Consider the following 19,906-nt stretch of genomic DNA (forward strand, 5'->3'; position numbering starts at 1 on the left):
TCTATTGTAAAGTAGCAGTAACTCTAGCTGTCAGATAAATGTAGTGGAGTAAAACAGATAAGATTACCCTCTGACATGTACAGGAAGAACAAAGTAGGCATGAAGTGAAAATAACTTAAGTACCTCCAAACTGCACCAAAGTATGTGAGTAAACTAAAAGGTCTGACCACATAACTCCTATTTTATCTTCTCTTTTCTGGCTCTCAATAAAACAAAGAATTGATTTTAAAGTACTTGTTATTGTTTTGAAATGTTTTAATGGTTTAGCTCCTTCCTATGTTGCTGACATGCTCACAGGGCACACACCAGAGAGATCAGAGAGATCACCAAATAAAGGTCTACTCATTGTACCTAAACTTTTGTTCAGTATGTATTTTCTGTTTTCCCTAGCTATTTGAGATCAGTAGGACCTGCTAAGTAGAAAAAACTAAACAATGTCAATGATAATAAATAAATAAAGTCCCTACATCCTCAGACGAGACAACAATAAAGCCCTTATGTCCTTAAAGGAGACCATAATAAAGTCCCAATGTTCTTCAGTGAGCTAATGAAAAATTCCCGAGTACTTTGTGATTAACAGTGTCTTAGCTTGTTACTGTTGCTATAATTGTAATTAATTTGTTCAGCTTTTGGACCTTGTCTTTTGCGTCAGTATGGGCTGGAGACTGACTTGGTAGAGATGGCTGCCATCTTGTTTTGACATGGATTAGTGTATTAGTATTAGTAGATAGTATTAGTAGATTAGTCTTACTGCCACTAGATGGCACAAAAAGGTGTCCACGAACGAGGACGAGGTCGAAGTTAAGTAGAATGGTAAACCAGTAAACCTAAAATGTAATGTACACAGGGTCTCAGGAGGATATAGTTAAGTTAGCCTACATGTAGTCTGAGTGGGCGGAAGTTCGCTGCATAGATCAGCCTCTCATTGGGCGGAACGAGCCACCCACTGAAGTCCTGCCCTACCACCTCCGGTTGCAGTTTTCAACACGTCCTTTACTAACTTTTGCGGTGTTTGATCTTGCGGGGATGTGGCCATTTTTCTGCCATGGTTCGCATCCTGTAGGCGATATTTTTGTGGGCGTGTTACACCAAAACCTGTTTCCCCCCGGCAATATTTTTGCAAGTGCACCGTTGCTGTGGCACCACAGAGAACGATTGTGATTGGTTGAAAGAAATACAAGCAGCCATGGCGTTTTTTTCCTCCAATCTTAAAGTGAAAGTCGGCCCAGCCAGACCTTTATTTTCTTGAGAAAGGTCTGGTGAGCGAGAATAGCATACATTCTGCGTTGTGTAAATATAAAGAGGTGCATACCGTGGATATCTTTGGAGGCGTTCTCCGTCTATTCCTCTCCTGACAGTGGCAAAAACACAACCACACAAACTCCAACCTCTACACAAATCAAGCGACACAAGATTATGTTTGCATAAAATGAACTTATAAACATATCTCAGCAGCGCTAAAACACGAACATTACCACAAGAGCAATGTTGCTTACCTCGCCCGCAGAGCCCAACAGCAAAAGGGGAGAGGTAAGGTAGGAGACACCCGTTTATAGGTGGGGTACCCTTAAAGGTGAACATAGGGGTACAGAAACTGAGTATCAGATGCTCCACATAGTACAGAGGCCTAAACATGTCAAGTCATAACAACTGTCCTTCAGAAGCTCCACTTGCTCCCTGTCCTGCAATGCATCCAATTCAAAGTCCTTCTCCTCACTTATAAAGTGCTCCATAACCAGGGCCGCTCCTACCTCACTGACCTGCTCCACTGCCACACGCTCCTCTGATGCCAACTTCCTGACTCCACCACTCAGGGCCAAGCACCGAACCTGGGGCGACAGGGCCTTCTCTAGTGTCTTTGAGTACCTTGAAAAGCCCTCTATAAATAAAAAAAAAAGTATTATAATTAACTGACCCTGTTACACACATTCCTCTACTACAAATGTACCTCTTAGAAAAAAGGCCAAACCCTCTGACGTGCCCCAAAGGACACTTCCTGCACTGTCACTTCCAGGTGCTTGTTTTTCAGTTGCAATGACGCACATTTGGCCACGAGATGGCGGCATCGCCCCGCGCGCCTCTACCCGTCCGCCGCAGCTGTAGAGCCACAAATTGGACATGTTGCGCACATCTTGCACATTGTCACATGAGGGAGAACACCCCGGCCTGTTTCGATTGCCTGGTTTTTTCACTCCACACAGCTTATCAAATTGTTATTACACAGCAGATGGGATGCGGTTCATTTATTTAATTCCATTCACCACAAAGAGCCATGGCGCTATGGTTTTTACAAGAGATGGTGGGATGGGGGGGGGGGATCAATGGGCGCAGTAAAAATGGATTGAAGTTGAGGCAATTAAGAGTGTGGCGCAACGCCTCTGTGAGCATATTTTTGATGACTTATTAATGTGCTCAAATAACCAAAGCCCTCCATTGTGGAAACTATCGATCCGATTGATTGGTAATAAACTTGATTGAATGTGTGGACTCTGCCGCGCGACAGTGGCGCAATTAGCCGATGATTTGGTGCCTGGGTCGGGCTGAGCCGGACCACTGGGATGCCTCAGATACATATGTTTCACGTACTTCATTCGGCTGTGGAGTCGTGCGCTGTCCCTTTCAGCACCGACGACCGGAGGAGCTGGTGGAGAGAGGAGAGAGGAGAGAGGAGTGTTGTGCGCGCGCGACCGTTGGAGCAGCGCGAGCGCACTTGACGGCAAAAGAGGGGGTTTATGCTGCAAAGTGCGGGGAAGCTCCGAGAGGAGCATGGATGAAAATCAGGTGCGTTTTGCCAACATTATTGATCATGGCTGACAGATTCCGTGCATGATGAATTCCTCTGCTCTCCTCTCCCTCCCTCCCTCCCCTCCCTCACTCCTCCTCCTCCTCCTCTTCCTCTCCTCTCTGTATCTGAGACTCATTCTTGGGTATTGACTTCATTACAGGCAGCCTCTTAAACAAGCGCGGGCTCCATAATTGCATTTCCATCACTAAAAACAGCTCTTCTGGTCACTACGGAGCACTTTTTTTATTATCTCCTACATGTATCTCCTATATATCTTCTTCATATCTTGCGGATGGTCTAATTTTCTTTAAACCCGTTTTTGCTGTTTGCTGATTCCAGGAGGACTGATATTTTTTTGTGGGCAGGGGGACTAAAACTGCTGAGCTCCGCAAGGAAGTTGCCCGAGGCGGACAGGGACCCCGAGGAGGAGTCCGTGCGCGGATGAGGCTGGAGACGGTGCTCCTCACCCTTCACACACTGTCGGATCAATTTGATTTCCTGAGGTATCTCATATGCTATCATTTTTTCCTCCATTCTGACCAATTGCTGTTGACTCTCTCTTTTTTCCCCCTCCTCCTGTGGGTGTTTGTGGCATCCTGACATTCCTCTAGTGATGGATTTTGGGCAATCTGTCTCATTTATGGTCTTAATTTGTCTCGCTGCCTATCTCCTATGGAATTTAATTGACTCATAATTTTAAATTCACATGGATATCTGTGCAATAGTGGTTAGGTGAGTAAATGGCACATGGGGAAAAAAAGAAGCTTATAACTCAATAGTGCGTGGGTATGGAGTATTTAAAAGAAAAAAACATGAACAATTAATCTTCATAATTACACCATTGCAATGCTGCTTCTCTTCTTCTACTGTCTTAATTAGGGTGCACATCTGAATGCCACCACTGCTGTACAGAAAGGAGCCAATGGGGCTGCATAATGAGCATACACCCTTCCACTTTGATGTCACATATTTCCAAACCTGTGGGGCTGTTTTTTATCTCCAGACACATGACTTTAGCACGTCACAGGCATGTGTGTGTTTTTTAAAATGATGCATGAGCCGTCTCTGTCTCTTAGCAATGTGAGCTGTTTTTTAAAATGTTTATCCATATATGGAAATAATCAGAATATGAGGGAGAAAATGGAGAAATGAGCAGATTTTTGAGGTGCTATATGAAAAATGTTGCATTATAATGGCACCATCGAAGTGTATGGGCGTTTAAGTTAATTTCTGATGTATTTATTTGCAGTCTGGGTAAGTCCTCTCTGACTTGAGGGGTGACTCCACAATGATGGTGCGTGGGAGAGGAAGGGGGTGTATGAAGCGCCTCATTGGCCCATTATCTTGCTAAAATCATAGAAAGAACGCTACTAGAAAGTGTGAGAGATGGTTGAGGTCGGAGGAAAAGGTAGAGAGGTATGGATGAGCTGGAGGAGGGTGACAGAGAGACAGAGGGAGAGACAGACAGCGATTGTCGAACGAGAGACGACAGGAGAAACACCTACTTAGAGAGAGGGAGAGACGAAAGGAGAGGAGGACAGGGCGGCAGGAATGCTATCACTTTCTGAAAAGAGCAGCGAGCTCCCCAGAGAGATGAGGAGGCCTGCAGAAGGCGATAGAGGAGAGAAGGAGAGGGGGGGCGATACAGAGGCAGAGGGCGGTTGAAATAAGAAAGAGGGTAAATAAGAAAAGTGGCATAAAGAAGCTGAGGAGGTGAAGGAGATGAAGAGAAAGAGAGGCCAGGTATGCAGAGGAGAGAAAACAGCTGGAATCAAACAGCAAAGGAGATGAGATAAAACCAGCAGAACCAGGAGTGTACAACGCTCACCTCGACTGCCAGCCTTGGGTGTAAATTAAAAGAGTGATGTGCCAGCTGCAGCCTCTCAGGCCTTAACCCTCTTCATCTTCATCTCACTAACCATCACAGCTCAGGGAACCTCCTTCCCCAGGATGTCCGCTTCCTTCTTTAAGGCTGCAACATGGGAGGATGCTTTTTTGAGCTTTTGGTAAAGCATCATAAAGCACAAGGACTCTCACGGGAGCACAGAGCAATAACCAAGATGAGGTTATTAAGAATGGCACGTTGGTGGCACTGACATACGAACACAAAGACTGAGAAATCACTGACGCTCACCCCCCCTTGGAAATAATTATCAATGTGCATAAATGAGACATGAAACTTTTAATAACCTCGGGGCCTCAGTTCCCGTCATGAAACCGTCACATGTTGCACAGATCTGACTTTTTGGCGCCCCTCTCGAGACGATTGCATGTAGTTACATCCTGAGTGAGTGTAACTTTTTAAATCATGAATGAGCTCTCCTTGGATTTGACTTCCATTAGGTCAGCTTAATTTGGTGGCTCCCTGCTCGGGAAGATCCGATTTCTGCCAAATGTTAGGAGCCGGGAAGATGAAACGCAACGGCGATGATCAAGAGAAGCTGGGTGTGTGGATCCAATTAGACTGTATTTAATTGCAGTTGTTTAATTTTATGTAATGGCTTGACAACAGGGGTCCCGAGCCTCGTTTAGACCCTTTCTGTGCCCGAGCCAAGGCAAAAAAGTGTTGAATAAACAATATTGCAGCGGGTACAATACTGCCTAACCTATATAACGCAGGGCTTTTAATCATAGCGGGGGCTTGGCTGTGTATGAGTGGCTTTGACCTAATTCCATTTAGAGTGGAGAGAAACTGATAAATTAATTGGGACAGAATCGAGTTATAAATGGATTCATCGAGAGAGAGGCTCACGCTGTGATGAGATCTGAGCCCGAAACCTGTTAGGGGGCCCTTGTGGGTGAAATTAGGCAGGCTTGCTGAATATTTAAAGTTTTGTGGATGATGCTTTGCTTTCAGTGTGTGCAGTCTTTTCTTAACTTAAGTGAGATAGTGGGGAAGCTTTTTGGAAGAATGGTGAAGGATTTGGTCCCAGTTAACCCTAAATTATCACTATTTATCAGGGATTAACCCACCAGGGGACCCCGAGGCAAAAATGAGCCAGGGGCCTCCACTAGCATCCCTGTCCCCGAATTGATGGAGCCTCAAGATTAAGTAATAATACAGGGCTGCCTTAAGGCTGTCATTTAATGTGCGTAAAGGAGGCATATCATATTACTGAACACATTTGCACTCAATTACATTACCACAAACTAATTACCATAAGGTGAACCTGGAGTCTTTGGGGCGCTTAGGATCGAGGGCCCCAGGCAGTTGCCAGCTTTGCCTGATTGGTATTCCAGCTTTGAATATAGCCTAGTTTCATAAATGCTTAAATGGCGTAGATTTTGTTTCAACATTGAGGGGAACATGCTAGAAAATTTTGAGCATCTGACACTTCATTTTCCTGCGTTTGTACCCATCAATTTTTGATGTAAATGTCTTTCATTTTGTCAAAATAAAAGTCCTCTACTACTTTAATGTTTTTACGTACACACAAATGTACACGTTCTGAATATTGCTGGGGACGCATCCCTTGTGTCCCCCCCCAAAAATCTACAACTATGATGTGGAGGTTGAAGGTGAGCTTGTCTTTGGGACCACACCTTTTTATGTATGTGTTGCGTTCTTAAAGGATTTTGCGACTGCTTTTAGTCTTTATGCTAAGCTAAGCTAACTGGCTGCTAGCTGTAGTCCTAAATTGAGCATACAAACAAAATGGAAATAGACTAGTTTTGCTTTCATCACAAAGTAAAAGTTGATTGCACAATGTTATGGCTGTAGAATAACAATAACATCTGCATTTAGATTGGTTCCTTATAAGCCTCACTTTCACTACATGATTCTGTGTGTGATCTCCTGGGAGTCTTTATTTATGGCACAAAGGAACTGCATAAACCACAGGCCCCCAAAAAGTTCGCCAAGCCAACCAGTGGAATTACATTTGCTGTGTGTTGCCATGTGGCCCGAAAAGACCTCATAGACTTACATGACCAAAGAAACATCTGTAAATCAGTGGATATATTTCTTTGAGTGCCACAACCCCAACGAAATAGCTTGTTTGATTAATTTGTCTTCAGAAAGTTTAGAAGAGCTGCGGGATTTCATTTTATCCCCATTCAGGTTAGCGAAGTGCTAAAGCTAAGGTAGCCGCCTCAGCCAGCGGAAGTCTCCAATGCGGATGCAGTGCAAGTAATTTTATATGCGGCAGTTGAACATTTTTGGCTTCATGTACCACTGAGCAACTTTTGCCTCCAATGGTGCATCCAGTTCCCTTTGTACATCCATGGTCAACCATTGCACAATCTAAAACAGGAAGAGGATAGCATTTTTGTTTTCCCAGTTAGCTATCAGTAGCTGTCCCCAGTTGCCAAAGAGCATCAGTGTAAGTTCTTGTTGAGTTGCCTCTTTGCAAAATACTCCAAGTGAAGCAGTGATGTGGTATATATGTCAAGGGCTTTAATTTTAAGAGGTAAGAATGGAAGAGGTAAAGCTGTAACACACAAAGCAATGTTTGCCGTCCTGGTTCGGACTACGGAGCCTTTGTGCGATCATTTTGTACTACCATAAGTACAGGCACAACTCGTAACCATTGGCTACATTACTAACCCCAGTGACGGAAATGGCACAAATAACGATGGAAAACAAATCAGTGTCCTGTGCCGCTGTTACTAGGCTGTGAGGAAAAAGGAAAGAGATCTGATTGTCTTCCATAACACCACTGGGAAACGCATGGTGGAGGAATAGTTGAAAAGATCCTCTCGTGTAGCTAACTCCACACAGGAAAGTGAATAATGCGCCCCAGAATGTCTGAAAGTGTTGTTTTAGCATTAAGATGCTCGACTGTGCTGAGAAATTATTCTCAAAGGGAACATAAGCAATGGAATGAGCTACAAGGCTAATTAATAGACTAAATGGTGGGAAGGAGAAGGCCGCCACAATAGTGAAGCTTGTGTGTATTGAGGTAAGCGGGACACCTATAATAAAGAGAGGTGATTCAGAGTGATGGCCTCAATATAGAGAAATGATGTAATGAAATAAATGTCAACCTAACAGCCTTGTATAGCACTTAATGGTGCTGAACTGAATGCTGATCTAATTCTTCATTCAAATTATTGCATCTTTACTCAGGGCTAAATATCTCTTGCTAGCAATATAATGAATGCTCTCTGTTCACTACAGGTTTAAAAGAAAACAACTCACCTTTACGTTTCATATTCAGGGATCAGAATGTAAAGATTGCTTCCTCACTTTAAACAGTCAACGTGCGAGAAAATAAAATCAGAGATTTTGGATCATGGGAGGCAAATGAGAAAATAAATCCCCGGGGCCTCCGCTAATGAAAGCACATTAGCACTTGTATCATGTAGCAACCAACTGGTTTGTCACAACCAATTTTCAGTCCCAGCCCAGACCAAGTTATAGCACTTTTCCAAGGATACGGCTGCTTAATGTGCAGCTTGCTGGGCAGAGTACACCGTGATTACTCCCAGGGATAGAGGTGCATACCGCCTGCAGTAGGTGAGAGCAGATACCCACTTTTAATACGGTTAATACGGAGAACATTCAACATTAAATCTACCTGTTGTGATTTCAAGCTCTGTGTGTGTGTGTGTGTGTGTGTGTGTGTGTGAAGTGGGGTGTGCTGGATGTAATGTGTTCATTTAGCTGCAGCAGAAACAGCAGGTGTTTGAATGATGCAACACACTGGCTCCGAGGCACCGCTCTCTGTCTTTTCGCTGCTGTCTCTGTTTCTCTCACATTGTCTCACATGGTTTCTCGTTCTGTCTTTCCTCCCTCGCCCCCCACCCTCCCCGCCCGTCTCCCCTCCCTCCTTCTTCTCTCCTCGCTCTGTTCACGTCTCTCCTGCTCTGCCTCACCTCCACTGCAGCAGGTAGTCTGCGCCTTCGTGCGAATAGCCCGAGGAGCTTGCCAAGGTTCTCCGCTGTCATTTTAACAGCTGTTCCACTCATCGATATGCCAAGAGACGTGTGTCTATGTGTGTGTGTGTGTGTGTGTGTGTGTGTATGTGTGTAGAGGTGATTACAAACTGACAGACTTTGGGTTTTCAATTATAGAATGCCAGTGCAAATTTTGACAAGTCTGTCGGAAAATACACCCATGCTCACCCGCCCGCTCACCCTCACATGGCTATATTTTTGACTTGTTTTTTGGTATGCCTGAGTGCTTCCTTGCCTCGCCCGTGAGCCAGTTTACACATGTTTGTCAGGTGGACCGTGGATCCCTGCAGCAGCTTGATGTTCACACATCACATTGGTACTTACACATCCTCTCCCTGTCTCTCTTCAACAGGCTCTGCTGAAGATGTGACTTGTTGGATTACAGGCTCAACTCCCAGACAAGATTTCTACGACATCGCTGCCACATTTCTATGCTACCGCTCCCTTTATCACACTGTTGATTCTGGAATATGATTCGCTCATGGGGCTCGGCTAGCTCCACCCCTGGGGCCCTCTACCCCTCTCATTTTAACCAATAGGAAGGCCCTACTTTTTGATATTCCCCAAAAGCACATCTTCAGTTTTGGAATACCAGTCTGAAATCCCCGTTTGAGATCACTTTGGCTCTTGTTTGGTAATCATGGAATCACAGTGGAACCCGACTTCATACCCGCAGTCTCCCGTCGTCTTTCTGCTTATGGCGACTTCCTACACTTGGCTCCTTCCTGTCACCTCCGCTCAGCGAATCCCAATAGACCCCCAGGCGGCACCTGAGTACGCCCACTCTATCCGACTGGACGGGGACATCATCCTTGGCGGATTATTTCCCGTGCACTCGCGAGGCGACCGCGGCACGCCCTGCGGGGAGCTAAAAAAGGAAAAGGGAATCCATCGTTTGGAGGCCATGATGTTCGCCATAGACCTGATCAACAAGGACCCCGAGCTGCTTCCCAACATCACGCTGGGGGCCCGGATCTTGGATACCTGCTCCAGGGACACATACGCTCTGGAGCAGTCCCTGACGTTCGTGCAGGCCTTGATAGAGAGGGACGGCTCTGACGTCCGCTGCGCTAACGGAGACCCTCCGATCTTCACCAAGCCGGATAAAATCGTGGGGGTGATAGGCGCCGCGGCCAGCTCGGTGTCCATCATGGTGGCCAACATCTTGCGCCTGTTTAAGGTAAGACTTGACTCCTTAATCCTTCCTTTTCCCCTCTCCTCTGTGTGTGTGTGTGTGTGTGTGTACATTTCTGTGCATGCCGTTTGCACTCCTCCCTGCACTCATCATCGCTGGCGAGATAAAGTTCAGCGATGACAACCAATTAAAATGAACTCAGTCTTCCCGGAGGTTTTAACAACGGCAGCAGTGCCACCTCTTCCTGTAGCGATTGGGAGGGAATTTTCTTTCGCCTGTGCATCTGCCTTTAAAAGCTTTAAGTGTGATTTTATCTCTTGTGCTCAGATGTGTGTGTGTACAGTATGTATGTGAGGAGGGATGTGTCAAGATGTGTCAAGTGATGCTTGTAAGGAAGGGTTTTGTGTGTGTGTGTGTGTGTGTGTGTGTGTGTGTGTGTGTGTGTGTGTGTGTGTGAGTGTGTGTGTGTACGGCGCAGCTTAGATCATCCCTGGCTTGTGGTTGAGCCAAATAAAAATGGCTGCCAAACACGGCTATCAATTACTGCTGAAATCTGTCAACAGCCACTTCATTCACTGCAGCGTACACTCGTGTGTATATGTGTGTGTGTGTGTGTTACCCAATAGGACATCTCTTTGTATTAGTGTGTTTTCTAGTACATGTGTGGGCCTAATTGAGCATCCTTACCAGCACTCATGTGTATGCATGCGACGGTGTTTCTTCCCTTTGTGCTGCTCTCGTTTGTGTCCTTGCAGAAGCTCTCACATCTATGATGGAGAATACTTGTGCCTCTCCAGGTGTGTCTGTACAAGCACGCTTACGTGTGTTGGCGTTGTCGTCATTAGCTGAACAGTGCCGATGGATGGCCATATGATTATGAAATATGAGTCCAGTAATGACGCCCATGGCATTTTCACATCCACGGTAAGTGTGTGTGCTCGCAGCCACACATTTTTTGCAGCCCTTATTTCGGAAATCCGTACAATATGTGTGTGCGCGTGTGTGTGTGTTCGAACGCACTTGTTAACAACCGCTCGTGCTTTGAATGGAAGATTTGCATATTAAACAACAACAACAACTAAACATGATTTATGCCAGGATCTGTCACAGCAACAGCACTCGAACAGAGCGCCTTTCTGGCACCGCAGTGCCTCGTTCTCATTTGCCTAATACGATTTAGTGCATTGTGTGTGTCTGCGTACACGTGTGTGTGTTGCATGTCAGTGTGGGAGTGAATCTCGTGTTTGTCCACCGGTAAAAAACAGTATGTTTGGGTAAGTGTGCCAGCTATTGTTTATGTGCGTGTGTGGGAGTCTTAAGTAGCTCGTGAACCGATCCGTATGCGTGATGATACCAACCAGAGGCCTGTGGCAGTGGTATTATATGACACAAGACAGTATCTTTCTCTGCATGGTTTAACATGAATAATGCAGCATGTGTCACAGTCTGAAAATAGTATGGAGGACACACACACACACACACACACACAAACATGCTGCGATAAACATATGTCTTTTTTAACTGGGCTAATCTGACAGTGCCAGTCACAGCTAGTCGCCCACTCAACACAAGGGGCTCAGAAAGCTAACACAGCAGAGCGTGTGTGTGTGTGTGTGTGTCTTTAAATCTAGCAGCAGACAAAAGAGATTCAAACAACAGATTGTGTGAAAAATTTCGCATCCAAATCCTCAGATAAACAGCCGCTACTGTTTTTTTTTTTTTTTTTAACCGTGCTCAGCCGCTGAGGGAACCGTGTGTTGACAATCACAGAGAAATCAAGTCGGAACAAAAGTTGTTGGTGTTTCTTTTGTTACTGGTTCCTCTTTTGAAGATTATCTTTAACCGTCTCTGCTTTGTGGGATGATACGAAGTGGAGAGAGGGGATGACATAAGATATAATAAGATGAAACTTTGCTTATCCTCGTGGGGAAACCAGGCCGGCGCCACAGCATATTTCAGAGGCAACTCCAAAGGAATTCAGCATATAAAAAGAACAGAGCAAATGGGGGTCATCTTAATACACTAAGCTAGGAATTTCAACAATATGATAAAGGGAAATGTATAGATCACAGTGTTAAACTGTAGTTATGGTTTGTGTTGGAATAAAATCTTATTGTTTGTGTTTCCTGCCCTGTGGTGCTTCTTTTAAGGGTTTTTTTTTTAGGTCCAGAGCCCAGCACACTTGATCCCTTATTCCAGTTTGTGTGATTTTGATTAGCATGAACAATGTCACGTACCTGGGGCACAAACGTCAGTCCATCCACGGATCCACTTGAAAAGATGGTCTTGAGAACGGTTCATGTGCACTCAGGTACATGACACGTCAGATGTCAACACCAAATGTACATATGTACCAAAACATGCAAGTAGATTGTTATTTAACATGACTACCGGGAGTTTTTGACTGTCTCAATTTAATTCCAATGCCTCTGTATCAGACGGCAGCACAGCCCGCCGCGGACAGAGAGACAGACAGTTAGAGCTCCAGTGTGAGGCGGAGAGCTCCGTGCCCGACAGCAGCGATCCCTGTGGCAGCAGTGTCTATCTTGATGTCAGTTCCAGTTAATTTTACTTTAATAGCCCGTCCCCCACTTACTGGTAATTATCAGGTTAATTTTTAATTATTAAAAAAAAAAAAAAAAAAAGAATGCTAAATGACATGAAACACGAGAGGCCTTTCCTTTCAGTCCTGTGCTCCATTGACTCAGTGAGCTTTTGCACTGCATTTCAAAGCACTACCCATTTAGAGGTGGTGAATTTTTAATGTTTTCTGATGTAAATGTCTTGTCTTTGTTTTAAATTTTCTATTGGCTTTGCTGACAGACAGCCGGCTAGCCATGTTAACATGTGGAACATAGTGCCCACTGCTTAGCCGCCACTATTCACTGTTTAGCTAACGTTAGCCTTGACTGCTGTGCACTGTGTACCACCAGGGTCTGGGGGTGGGGGGCTAGCTTGTGGTGCCGCCCGTTCGCTAGTTATTTCTAGTAATGCTGCAAAAACATGATGGCCACCCTCCAGTGTCCCCCCCATGTAGCCCCGGTGAGCAAGCGGCTTCATTTCGGGCCGCAAACCTCCTTTAGCATTGTTAACTATGTTAGCACTACCATCCATGCTGACACTGCGAACAACACTAACAGAGCTAACCGTAGTTAACAATGCTAAAGGAGGTTCGCAGCTTGCTCGTCGGGGCAACCAGAGGGTAGGCATAAAGTTTCCACAGCAACACTTTTGGGTCAGGATGGTAATTGCAAAATTAGCAGCGCTGCTAACTAACATTAGCTCCCACCTGATCTGGGTGGTGCGCAGTGCAGTAAACTGAAGAGTAGCAAAATTAACCTATAGACTGACATGGGTAACTGGCTGCACCCTTTTCTCCACTGTAGCGTGACAAAAATGTCATATAGATGATGATGCAAATGTACTCGGGTATGGATCAACATTACTGATGTGAAAGCTGAGCGATGGTTGAGTCAAGGGTGGGGGTAGAGGAGGGAATCGTACTCAGGCATGGTATGAATCAATCGTACGCAATATGAAAACACCTCTAGTGATCTTGCTGCATTTCCAGATCTGAGCGACTAACTTGATGAGCACAATGTTATTGATACGGATAGAAATGATTGTCAGAACTCCAAAAACATAGAAACTGTTATAAACTACCTGAACTGAACTGGGGATATTGTCGAGCGGTGGAAGGAGCACTTTGAGGAACTCCTGAACCTGGCTGTAAGTTCTTCCGTGGAGGAGGCAGAGCTTGAAGACTCAGGGAAACTCTTGGCTATATCCCTGGCGGAGGTCGCCTATGTGGTCAAAAAGCTCCCCAGCAGCAAGGTGCCAGGTGTGGATGAGATTCGCCCTGACATGATGAAGGCTCCAGACATTGTTGGACTGTCATGGCTGACACGCTTTTTCATTGTCTCGTGGAGGCTGGGTACAGTGCTATTGGAGAAGCAGACCAAGGTCATGGTCCCCATTTACAAAAAGGGGCCGGAGGGTGTGCTCCAATTATCAAGGTATCATACTGCTCAGCCTCCCTTGCAAAGTTTACTCCAGGGTGCTGGAAAGAAGGCTCTGATCATTGTCGAACCTCGGATTCAGGAAGGGCAATGTGGACTCCTTCCTCGCCTCCATCTGTCCTACCGTCCTTCCGTCTTGCATCTGCAGTGATGTGGGCACTGTGCTGAACTGGCATAGTGAAGAGGGAACTGAGCCGGAAGGCAAAGCTTTCGTTTTACTGCTCCATCCATGTCCCAACCCTCAGGAGCTTTTGGTAGTGACTGAAATAATGAGGTTGCGGATCCAAGTGGCCAAAATGAGTTTCCTCTGTGGGGTGGCTGGGCTCAGCCTTAGAGATAGGGTAAGGAGCTCGGACATCTGGAGGAAGCTCGGAGTAGAGTCTCTGCCCCTTGCTGCCGAAAGGGGTCAGTTGAGGTGGTTTGGGCATCTGATCAGGATGCCTCCTGGGTGCCTCCCTTTAGAGGTGTTTTGGGCATGTCCCACTGGTAGGAGGCCCCGGGGCTGACCCAGAACACGCTGGAGGGATTACATATCTCATCTGGCCTGGGAACACCTTGGGGTCCCTCAGGAGGAGCTGGAAAACGTTGCTGAGGAGAAGGACATCTGAGGTGCTTGCTTGGCCTGCTGCCCCACGACCCAGCCCCGGATAAGCAGATGAAAATGAATGGATGGATAATAAACTGCCTTGTTAAAAGTGCAGCATGAAAAAGGTGTGTGGAACAACAGCTAGAGTCATGTGGAGTCAGTTCTCAAGCCCATAAAAGGCTCAGTTTTGTTTTCAGCGTGCATTGTCCCATGCATCTACAGGGAATCGAATTAATGAGGATACTAGTGAGTCATAGATTGGGAGAGCTCTGGGGTTTCACAAATTGCAGATTTAATATGGAGGGCACATACCTGGAGCACCCTGTCCATCACGATCCTGTCCTTGTTTGCAGTTTGGTGCCCCTCTGTTGCTCCTCTCATCAAAAAAAAAACCTCACACAGTGTCATACATTTTTGTCTCTACTCTCAAGTTTTGTCTTTATTTTTCTCTGTAATCACTCATACTCAAAGAGACACTGCTTCATCCTTGGATATTGATTGTGTTTGTGCACAGTTGGTAATTACAGCAGCACTATGAATCCATTAAGCCCTGAGGCTTTTGGTCACATCTTCAGGCAAACCTTGGCTATCACTTAATGATTTTAACCTGCTAATGTTTGCAATGAAAAGCCTAATAAGACATATAAACACCCAAACTCTAGAATTACGCATACTATGACAAATTTTACAGAGTAGGAGGCGCCAGCTGCCTTCACATCAACGAGTGTGTGTGTGTGGCTTTGTGTGCTGTGTTTCCAGGAAGTCCTCACTATCTTACAATGAAGTGAAAGGCTCCTTTTACTCAGTGACACTCGCACGCTGCGTGTTGGAAGCCGAAAATGAAATTCAATTTATAAATTGATAAGTGGCGGCTGTCCCCTGGTGAGAGCAAATGGGATGACTTTGCCTCAGGGAATTTAGGAAACACTGCTATTATGCACCCACAACACACACACTGGAATCTCTACCCTTCACTCAATCAGCGTCAGTTCCACTCGATTCCGCTTGAGGCTTTCAAACACATTCAAACACACACACACACACACACACACACTTGTTTCTTTTGAGGAGACAACTTATTATATGCGTCTCTGCTGGTGGTTTTTATAAAGTTGTGCGTTTCAAGGCCGAGGTCAGAAGCAGTAGTCTTTCCCACGCTCTGCCTCGCATACGTCCAGCTGTGCACGAGCTGCGTGTGAGAGCCATTATTCAAGGTTTGCATCTTGGTAATGTGTGTCTTATGTATGCATATGTGTATAACCATATGTGAAGGAGTGTTTGAGGAGGAAAAGCTGCAGACGAGCCCTCCAATTGCTTCCATAATTCAGTCGCAGCCTCCTCTCCTTGCCGTCTGTCTGGGGAATTAACTGCTGCACTGTGTGATATTGCTGATATATTCGTCTGCCCATGTATTACCACTGCTATGATTGCTTTCCTGAGTACTACTCTCTCTGTTGTTTGAGGTGGATTTCTGCACCATACATTGCGTGACGTGAACATACCCCTCTGCCAGGAGGTACCTGTGACACAGAGATACAGTACACAGAACGTCCTTTTCTGTGTGCGCACCAAGTCCCTGCACAAGCATGTGAAACCGCACACGTTCTGCCGTTGAGCAAATTAGCGTGAGCAAATGTTTGCTGAAACCCTTGAAACAGTACAGCAGGCTGGGGCTTTTGCGCACTTAAAAGCCGTACTAGAACAATCTCCTTTTCAGGCACAGCAGCAACACCCTCTGAATTACAAATCAATTTGGCGTTCAGCTTTACACAGATGACAACAGCTGCATTAAAATGCAATTAACAGGAAAGGCGGTTATTTTACTCAGATGCCAATTCAATCCCTAACAGATTTGCCAATAATCTCAAGGTCAGTCAGAGTTTGCTGTTACAGTCTTGTCCTAATCCTGCAGATTGTTTGATGAAATAATGATGGGCGAGAAAAGCAGAGAGGGGAAAGAGTGTGAGGGAGATATTGCGAGGAAGGAGCAGGAAACAGAATAAGATGGAGCAAAAGCGAAAGGACTTAATGAGCGACAGACCGACAGAAACAAAGGACAAAGACGCAGACGAAGAAAAGACAGAGGGATAAAGACACAAGAGGAGGATAAAAAGGCAAAAAGCCAAAAAGACAAAGCGAACAGGAGAGGCTGTTGCATCCTCAAGAGTGTAATGATGTGGTGTTGATTTCTTTCATGGAGGCATTATGCATTAAGAGGGTGATGATAATGAAGCCACAGAGCACACTGAACAGCAAGCAGGGAAACTCATTAGGACGAGAGCGGGTCTCCGTTTTGTGTCAACTTGTGCTTGAGAACGTTCCTGAAGCGGGGAAACATCATGGTCGCTACAGACGGGCAGGACGCGCTCATCCAACCACGACTAACGAAGGCAGCCCTAATGAGCAAATGGTTAATGAAGGGAGACCTAATTGTCCTTCTGAAATTATTTATTACTTTCATTTGTTGAGTGTTGCCTGGAGATGATTCATTTACAAGAGCCATATGTAATGTGTGAGCACAGCCCAAATTGGATTTGTTCGCAGCTGAATGGTACAAATCCTTGAACCGGGTTGGAAAATGACAGGCAGGAATGTTGGATGAACCTTTTTGTTTTTAGATATTAACATGCTTGAAAATGTGTCAGTATGAAGCTGAGTAATATCCCTTTGATGAGTCAAGACAATTTTATTTATATAGCCTCAAACCATAACTTACAAATTCATATTAAAGAGCTTTACAATCCGTACAACACAGACATCCAGTATTCTTAGACCCTTGATTCAGATAAGGAAAAATCCCCCCAGGAACCCTGGAACAGGGACAAAACCTCAAGGGATCACTTGAACAGGGCAGACAAACATTCAGTAGATGCCATATATAAAGAAAATGGCATCTAGCATTAGAAAAAATATTACAATATGTACAAACATAAGGACAGTGTTTGATAAATATAACGCAAATATACTGTATATGAAGAATTATACAATGGGTCATATGATATCCAACAAATTAGCATCCCTACCAATTAGGTTAGGTTCAGAAAAAGAATCACGGTTTGGTGTTGTCACATTATGTACTTAACATAAAGTTATGAAGGTTAGGTTTAAGAAATTAAAGCTAATTAGGTTAGGTGTAGGAAGTAATGTCATGTTGGTTAGTTTTAGAAAAATAAGGCTACATAGGTTAGGTATAGGAAAAGACTCATGAATGGACGTCGTCTTGTTGCATTCTTAATGTACAAGTACGTAGGTTTGTTTTTGGAAATCTGAGTTATGTAGGTTAGGGATAGGCAAATAAAGTTACGTAGGTGAGGTTTAGGAAAGTAATATTACGTAGTTTAGGTTTAGGGAAAAGAATCACGAATGGGCGTCATCTTGTTACGTACTTAATATGAAGTTACGTAGATTAGGTTTAGAAACGTAATGTTCCATTGCTAAGTTTCATGAATTTAAAGTTACATTGGTTTTCTGAAAATAAAGTTATGTAGGTAGGGTTTGGGAAAGTAATGTTACGTAGCTTAGGTTTAGGAAAAAAATCATGGTTGGTACAATACGTTTTATAATGTATTTAACATGAAGTTATGTAGGTTAGGTTTAGAAAAAGAAACACAGAGGCATCGTCAAGGTATGTACTGAACATGAAGTTATGTAAGTTAGGTTAAGGTAAAGAAACATTGCATTGGGGCGTCGTCAGGTTTTGTACATAATGTGAAGTTATGTAGGTTAGGTTTAGGAAAAGAAACATCACATCTGGGCGTCCTCCAGTTACATACTTAACGTGAAGTTATGTAGGTAAAGTTTAGGAAAAGAAACATCGTATTGGAGTGGTGTCGAGTTGTAGCCTTAATAGGAAACACCCTGCCACCCCTAGTCAGAGGACCTCAGGTTAGTGGATGGTGAGTGACGATTTAGAAGATCAGCCAGGTAGCTCTGTGCCATACCATAAAGGGCCTTAAAAGGCAAGACAAAAAAATTAAAATCATTTCTAAAATGGACGTCAGCCATTGAAGGGAAGCTAAAATAAAGAAGATATGATCACGCTTACATGATTTGGTTAATAGTCTAGCAGTTGCGTTTTGGACACCGTGACGCTGTGTAATCATGTTTTGGTTAAGGCACGTAAACAGGGCATGACATGTTTCCTTCTTTACTTCTGTCAGTGCATTGGTCGCGTGATCGCAACATTTACGATTAAGCGGGTTATTTTTGAATTACTAACTCATGAGTATGTGGGTTATATACGAATTCTGGTGCGTTACTTTTCGTAGGTATATATATATGAACAGTGCCTGAGAATGACAGTGCAGGTCAAACATGAGAATGTAACTATAGGTCAAACATACACAGCGTAAGAAGACTACGTTCCTTTTTTCATTTTTTATAGTAAAAAACAGGTGAAAATTTGGTACGTATTCAGCAGTTTATTTTCACTCCCTCCAGTTTTTCATTCATTTCCTATTTCCTGAAATGTTATCATAGAAAAAGGAATTCTTTGACTGTGAACCATGGTGATCAATGTTCTTTTGCAGCAGGGAACATTGGGTGCGATGGAATATGAAAAAAATATCAGTAAAAAATGGTATAAAAAACTGAAACGGTAAGTATGTTCAGCAGACTAAACTGTGATTCTGCTGCTCTGTGCCACAGCCTTTATCAGTGCATGCTCACATGCACACAATCACAACATATAAATACATGTGTAGTCACACGTACGGGGACAAAGCAAGAATGTAATTTAAAGTTTAATGAAGTTCTCTGATGAAAACCAAGAGGTCATTAGAAATGTATTTAATGAAACCGCTGACTGTGTATTTGTTAATGTGTGGATTTATTTGTGCCTACTTGACCGTGATTGTGTGTGTGGGATAGAGAGGGTTAATGCCTGAAAGGCATTAATTGAATGTGTGTGTGTGTTTGTGTGTGTTTGTGAGGGAAATGCAAAGAGTAAAAGAGATAGAGACCATCTGTGAGTATTATCTGCATGTGTGCGTGTATGGAGAGCAGCAGTGTATAGAGTGCGTTAAAGTAGAATGAGATTCTATCTCTGCTCCTCCTTTCATCAGGTTCGTGGCTGAATAGAAGCTCAGATAAGGGATAAGTGAAACCATTACACACCGCCAACGGTTTCACACATCACAGCTGGATGATGCGGACCATTCTGACTTGTCATCATATCAGGAAACACACAGTTTTAACTAGAATAACACATTTGTGTATTTTACCGACCTCTCTCACAGTGGTCATTTTAGCTTGTCAAACACAGGTGTAACTAATAATATTAAGATGAATGAACTTAATGACACACCTAAATAGAACAGGACCCACTTTAATGTTATTAATGTGCTTTTCCTGTTAAGCCAAGTCAAAATTTCTGCCTATTCATTTTTGGCAGGTAACATTTTCTCCACTCCTAAGGAGGAGTTGGCAGCCACTGTGCAGTGCACCACAGGGATCAACCCCAGGCAGAGGTACTCCTAATACCC

At 44.3% G+C, this 19,906-nt stretch overlaps 1 protein-coding gene across 5 annotated transcripts in view; it reads left to right on the forward strand.

Moving 5' to 3' along the window:
* Positions 1 to 2,512: 2,512 nt before the first annotated feature.
* grm8a (glutamate receptor, metabotropic 8a) overlaps positions 2,513 to 19,906 on the forward strand; it is a 337,827-nt gene continuing 320,433 nt past the window's right edge. For 3 of the 5 annotated variants that reach the window (XM_049566775.1, XM_049566774.1, XM_049566776.1), the window contains exons 1-2: positions 2,938 to 3,288; positions 9,036 to 9,863. In XM_049566775.1, coding sequence (XP_049422732.1) covers positions 9,324 to 9,863 — 540 coding nt within the window. In that variant the 5' untranslated portion in view covers positions 2,938 to 3,288; positions 9,036 to 9,323. Of the gene's footprint in view, positions 2,782 to 2,937; positions 3,289 to 9,035; positions 9,864 to 19,906 lie in introns of those variants that run through there. The other 2 variants (XM_049566773.1, XM_049566771.1) reach the window with 2 other exon arrangements.

This window comes from Epinephelus fuscoguttatus, linkage group LG22 (genome assembly GCF_011397635.1).
Source record: "Epinephelus fuscoguttatus linkage group LG22, E.fuscoguttatus.final_Chr_v1".
Classification (NCBI taxonomy): Eukaryota; Metazoa; Chordata; class Actinopteri; order Perciformes; family Serranidae; genus Epinephelus; species Epinephelus fuscoguttatus.